Source organism: Mandrillus leucophaeus, unplaced genomic scaffold (assembly GCF_000951045.1).
Source record: "Mandrillus leucophaeus isolate KB7577 unplaced genomic scaffold, Mleu.le_1.0 Scaffold173, whole genome shotgun sequence".
In the NCBI taxonomy this organism is placed as follows: Eukaryota; Metazoa; Chordata; class Mammalia; order Primates; family Cercopithecidae; genus Mandrillus; species Mandrillus leucophaeus.
Window position 1 is genome coordinate 2,778,617 of NW_012101732.1, and position 6,228 is coordinate 2,784,844.

Genomic DNA, 6,228 nt, shown 5'->3' on the forward strand with positions numbered 1-6,228 from the left:
TCAGTGGAGTGGTACTTGCACCCATACAGGATTTCAAAACTTGAGGGGCTTTGAAAAAACTTCAGGATGATGGAGGAATCTTAAACTGCTTGTTGTAGAAAGGGGCATTGAGTCTAACAGGGCTGAGGATCAGTGCTCTAGAAGGAGGAGAAATGCGTCTTGGAAGGCAGAGGGGAACTCCCACCCACAACTGGCATCAGGCCAGGCGTAGGCAGGTGCAGAGGGACAGAAATGTATAGTACAAGAAGGTCTGGAAAGTTCTTACCTGATATTCTCATTATGAAGCAGGAAACCAGAACTGAGGATGAGATTGAAAGAGGAAGTCAACAATAATGTAAGGGGACTTAATGTGATGGATGGAGAATTGCAGTTCTTCTTCTGGATAATTGAACAGAGTTGACTAGGGAAATACTTGAGGTTGGAAGTGTGGCCATAAGAATACATATGGCTTTGTGATTTGCCTCAGCATCCCAGGATCAGAGCAGGGAGGGCTGGGGCTTGGATCAATGCCGGACTGTGGATTTGCCAGGCAGGTTTGAGAGAAAGAGAAGTGGCTGAGGATATGGAGGGCTTTGCCAATAAAAGTTGTAAGTTTTGGGCTCCGGAGTGTGCTCTGGAGAGGGGAGCAGAGTTAGGGGTAGGTTGAGAGAAAATGGGAGGGGATCCAAACTGAAGCTCCTCCCGAAATCGAAGAATAATGATAGTGAAAGTAAGAGAGGGCCAGAGGGCCGATAGTCATCAGAGTGGGATGCTTGGATTTAGCCCCGTGGGTGGTGCTGAATAATCATACGCATGACTGAATGAAACTCCACAGATTGTGAAATGGTAGGGAAGGTTCTTGGCCTTGAAGTCAATGGATATTGCAGTATCTAAGTGGAGAGGGCCAGGTGCCAAATTGTCTGATGGGTCTGGCACTGTGGGTAGCAGGGACAGGATGGGGAAATGCCCCTGTTCTACCATGGAGGTGGCGTTGCTGCCCTGCCCAGGCTTGGCATCCTCCTTACCTGGGGCTCAAGAGCATGAGCAGCCTCCACCTGAGAGGCCTTAGAGGAGAGTGTGGTCAAAGAAAGAGAGGGAAGCAGCGCACTGTCTGACAAGGTGCATGTTGGGGATTTTGTTGGCCAGGAGGTCTGAGATTCCGGGGTGCTGCAGAAGCACTGGCATAGAGGAGAGACCATGCGGACCATAGAGAAGACATGGCAGAGAAGGACGGGAGGCCAGAGTTTGCGACTAGGGAATGACTGCTGGAATCGGGTAGCCCACAGTTCCAGGCAGCTGTGGTGTTAGGGATGTTGGTGAGAGGGCTCATTCCCCTGGCCCAGCTCAGGGTGGCGGCCCGGTGGTGCCAGCAGTCAGCCTAGCTCAGGCCAGTAGACTAGAGGCCTGGCATCAGCACTACCCTTAGTCTCCCGAGGCTGGAATTTGCTTCTGAAGGCACAATCTGTTCAAAGAGACTTTTGTCTAGGCTGCAATTTAGTTGCTGCTTCTAATATAATTGTAGAAAGATATTCTTTTGTGTGACTCTCCAGTTTTGGGGTTTTTTTTAAAACCTAGAGTTGTACATTCTGTTAATTAAAGCATCTAAACACTTCCTGGACCATGTGTAAAATTTAATCAGTTCAATAAATAATGACATTTCAGGGTGTGACCAGCTTTTAAATTTGTTCTTTACTGGGAAATTCGCGTGGGAATTGATGCCAGTGACTTAGCTTCTGACGTGAAGGAGACTGAGAATCTGGCTCCTGGTCTTAGTGTTTTGGGACAAAAGAGATTAAGAAAAGCAGACACTCCCTTTCCGTTGTTCTTGTTTCCTAAAGTTTTTGTTATTTACAAGTGAAAAAAAAAAATGAAAGAATGATTTAAGCCACTTACTCACTGGCCAAGGGAATTATGTTAGTTATCTTAATTCTCTCTGGCCTTTAAACTGTTGGGCACATATTGGGCTTTCTGCAAAAGCTTATTCAACAAATAAAAAAAGTACGTTAAGTTTTAAAATCTCTGCCTTGAAAAACATACACTGTTGCTATTGTGTTCAATACTACGGTAAGCTTGAATTGAATATAAGTGCTGGAGACAAAATAATACTAGATTTGAGGCATTTGAATAGAAGGAGGAACTGTTGCATTTTTGTGTATTACGAACACATTTTTTTTTAACGTCTGTCTGTGCTTTCAGGTGGTTTGAAGTGTCCCGTTTGCAGCTTTGTGTATGGCACCAAATGGGAGTTCAATAGGCACTTGAAGAACAAACATGGCTTGAAGGTGGTGGAAATTGATGGAGACCCCAAGTGGGAGGTAATTTTTTTAAGTGTGGTATTAATCTTGACATTTCTAAACACAAATGACAAGCTAGGCCAGCCCAAATACTGGGCACGGACAGTCATTCCTCAGAACATTAGATTTTCCGGCTGGGGAACTTCTGAAACGTTTTCAAATTATGTCTCGTGTCTGAGGAGTATAACTGGGTAAGATCTGGGCCAAGCCTGTGAATTCTTGTTCTGGGTTGAATTTAAACTCTTTTGTGAAAGTTTGTATTAACCTTGACACTTTTACTTATGTTATTCACAAATCCAGAGTTTCAGATGTTGCATCTGAAAGAGTGGAAGGCAAGGATTCTATTGTATTGCCATCCTCATTGAGAGAATTGGACAAGGCTCCATTTCCGGATTCTAGGCACTGCTCTCCTTCTGTGGAGATCTCATGCTCCCAGCTGCTTTTTTGGTTTTGTTTTTTTTTTTTTTCCTTAGGCGTTGGAACCATTCATCTGCTGAAAACACACCTTCATTATAAGAGCCAATAACCATCTCTCTTTTCAGATACTAGGTATCACCACCATGGACTAATTGCAGATACCTAAGGCAGGGTTTCTCAGACTCAGCGTGCTGTTGACATTTTGATCTGGACAATCCTTTGTTGTGGGAGGCTGTCCTGTGCCCTGCAGGCTGTTTAGCTGCATTTCTGGCCTCTTCCCACTAGTTAATAGTAGCATCATCCCGCCAACCCCATCCCCTGTTGAGATACTGAAAAATGTCTCCAGACATTGCCAATGTTCAGCATTTCCTGGGGGTAAAAATCACCCTCACTTTATCTAAGGACTTTACAGAGCATCCAATGGTTAGGAGAAGGTTTTTTAAACAGAATCCACAACATATGAAAAAAAATAATACATCATGATATTGTGGGGATTATTCTGGAATGCAAGGGACAAGTGGTCTCATGGAAAGGTAACATGTTAACATTCATTATAATATGAAACAGTCACCTTCATAGATGCAGAAAAGGCATTTGACAAAATTCAGTGTTCACTGATGAAAAAGAGTAAATAAAATTTGATGGATACATCCTTAAGTTGAAAAAAAAAATGTGTGTCACCCAAACACCAGCATCTTACTTCATTGGGAAACACTAGAGTGTTTCCACTGAAGTCAGAAGCAGACAAGAGTGCCCAGTGGCTCTGCTGTTCTTTAACAGCACGTGGAGGCATCAGTCAGTGTGGCTAGACCAGGCAAAGCATATGGAGACCTAGAACTGGAAGGAAAGAAATAAAAGTATCTCTCTATGCATATAAGATGATGATATTTTCAGAAAATCCAAAAGAATGAATGAAAAGCTAATACAAACAAAAAGGAGATTAAAAGTCAACATACAACAGTTAGTTGTAGATACATGTACACCTGCACATATGAATGTGTATACACATATGTGTAAATATAAGAATATGTATATGCCAATATATGCACACATACATACATACATAAAATCAGTTACAATGGAAATAAAACCCCCATTTGATACAGGAAACAAAACCAAGATAAATCTAGGCATAAACCTTATAAAAATGCCCAAAGTGTAAATATGGGAAACTATAAAACACTCTTGAAAGAGACATAAACCTAGAGTTGAGCAAATTTATGGGAATATTCAATATCATAAAGATGTTAATTCCCCGGAAGGTAATTTATACAATAATTTATCAATGTGATATGATCTATTACATATTACATGTAATCTAAATACCATTAGATTTTTTTCTGGAGCCAATCAAGTTGATTTCTAAAGTTCATTGGGAAGAATAAGTAGAATTAGCTAGGGAAACCCTTGGGAATAACAACCATAAGAGGAGAATCCTACCAAATATTAAAACATATTATGAAATCTCTCTAAATGAGACAGTGTGCATGAATAGATGGTCTAATGGAATAGAACAGAAAATTTAGAATAGACTCAATGACATGGAAATTTAGTATATGATAAAGATGGTGTCTCAAGTTGGTAAGAGAAAGGTGGGCTTTTTGATAAGTGACATAGGATAACTAAATAGCTATCTGAAAAAAGATAAAATTGAATCTGTTTATTATAACATATAAAGTTATATGAGACAAATTTCAAAAGGATCAGATATTTAAATGTAGAAACAATAATATTTTACAAATACTAGAAGAAAACATAAGTGAATTCATCTATAAACTGAGAGTGTGGAGACCTTTTGTAACTATAATTCAAAATCCAGACTCAATAAGGAAAAATACTTTAAAAAAATTGACTGCATAGAAAAACTTTAAAAGTCTTATGGAAAAGAGCTCATAAGTAAAAAGATAAATGATAAAAAAATTTTTTGTCACATAGAAAAAATTAATATCTTTATCAAAGGCCTATAAAAAATAGTGATGAGAAAGATCAATCCATTAGAAAAATGGACAAGAGATAAGAAAGGTTCAGGGAAAAGGAAATGTAAATAACCTTGAATAACTGAGAACATGAGCAGCCTCACCTGTAAGGAAATAAATTTTCATTAAAATTAGCCCGAGATGGAATTTCTCACCTACTAGCTTGACAGAGATCCAAAAGTTTGACATTATCTCTGCTGGAAAGGCTGTGGGGAAATCTGCTCTCATACGTTGCTGGTGGGAATGTAAAATGGCCCAACCCAATGAAGGGAATAGCAATATGTAACAAAATTACATATGCATTTATTTATCCATTAACTCAATAATCCCACTGTTTGGAAACCATCCCAAAGTTTCACTGGGACACTATGTGTCCATCCTGACATAAATAAATGATTGAATAAGTAAATGTGGGAGAAGGAACTATGTATTTCCCCCCAAAAATAATGATTAATAAATGTAGAAGGAATGAGGGAAATAGAAAATTACTATTAGAATACTGCAGTAACAATCCTAGCAGGTGAGATCCATTAATGAGTGCTAGGTTAGTAGGCAAAAGTTTAAGGAGAAATGAGATACTCACATAAACTCTGGATATCTCCTTCAAAATATTTATTAATTACAAAAGGCAAAAATAGAAGCTTTACAGTGGAGACACCACCTTCACAAGCAATAGAGGTTGGCGTCATCAGTAGTGAGGCACGCTGACATCAGTAATGAAGCATGCTGTTATGATGTGATCAGATGAGAAGACACTTCATCTCATGGTATTCTTAACTAAAATCTTCGACCTCAGTCTAATTATCAGAAACCATCGGACAAATCCAAATGATATGCGTGGTCAAATACCTCATCTGTACTCCTCAGAAGTGTCAGGGTCATGAAAGATAAGGAAAGTGAGAACTTTCACAGCCAGGAGGAGACAGTGAAAGCATGATGTTAGCTAAATGTGCTGTGGGATGCACGATTAGATCCTGGAACAGAGAAAGGACATTAATGAGAAAACTGGAGGAATCTGGAGAAAGCCTGTTGTTTAATTAGTAATAGTGTCCCAATGTTAATTTCTTGTTTTGATCATTGCGCCATGATTACGAAAGATGTCAAGCTTAGGGGAGGCTGGGTAAAGGGTCTCCAGGAACTCTGTTGCAGCTCTTTACATCTTTGGAACTCTTGTGTAAGTCTAAAATTATTTCAAAGTAAAGTAGTTACAAAAAATAAGAAATGGGGTCATTATATGTAGGGAAAGGAGGCAGAGAGCAAGATGGAAGGGACGGGGAGAAGCTAAATTTCTCAAAATACCCTGCTGTGTAGCTTTGACTCTGATTATATAAAATATTGTAAAAGTATTTTATATAATAATAAAAACAAAATTTAACTTAAAAAGCAAGTCTTAAACATTGTGAGTAAAATGAAATAAATGATTCTAACTGTATATCAAATTGGTGACCTAACTACATGGAGAGGAACAATTTCAAGAGATTTCAAAACAGTTGTTTGATGGGGATGTAACCTAAGGGCAAAACAGACTGCACAAACTGCAGTTTTCAAGTATTCTATTGTTG

At 39.1% G+C, this 6,228-nt stretch overlaps 1 protein-coding gene across 7 annotated transcripts in view; it reads left to right on the top strand.

Moving 5' to 3' along the window:
• Positions 1–6,228, top strand: part of ZFAT (zinc finger and AT hook domain containing) — a 256,026-nt gene that overhangs the window by 207,388 nt on the left and 42,410 nt on the right. For all 7 annotated transcript variants that reach the window (XR_001005720.1, XM_011977077.1, XM_011977081.1 and 4 more), the window contains one exon: positions 2,176–2,294. Coding sequence is in view for 6 of the 7 variants with exons in the window: in XM_011977077.1 (XP_011832467.1) it covers positions 2,176–2,294 (119 nt within the window). In the remaining variant the exon portion in view is untranslated. The remainder of the gene's footprint in view (positions 1–2,175; positions 2,295–6,228) is intronic.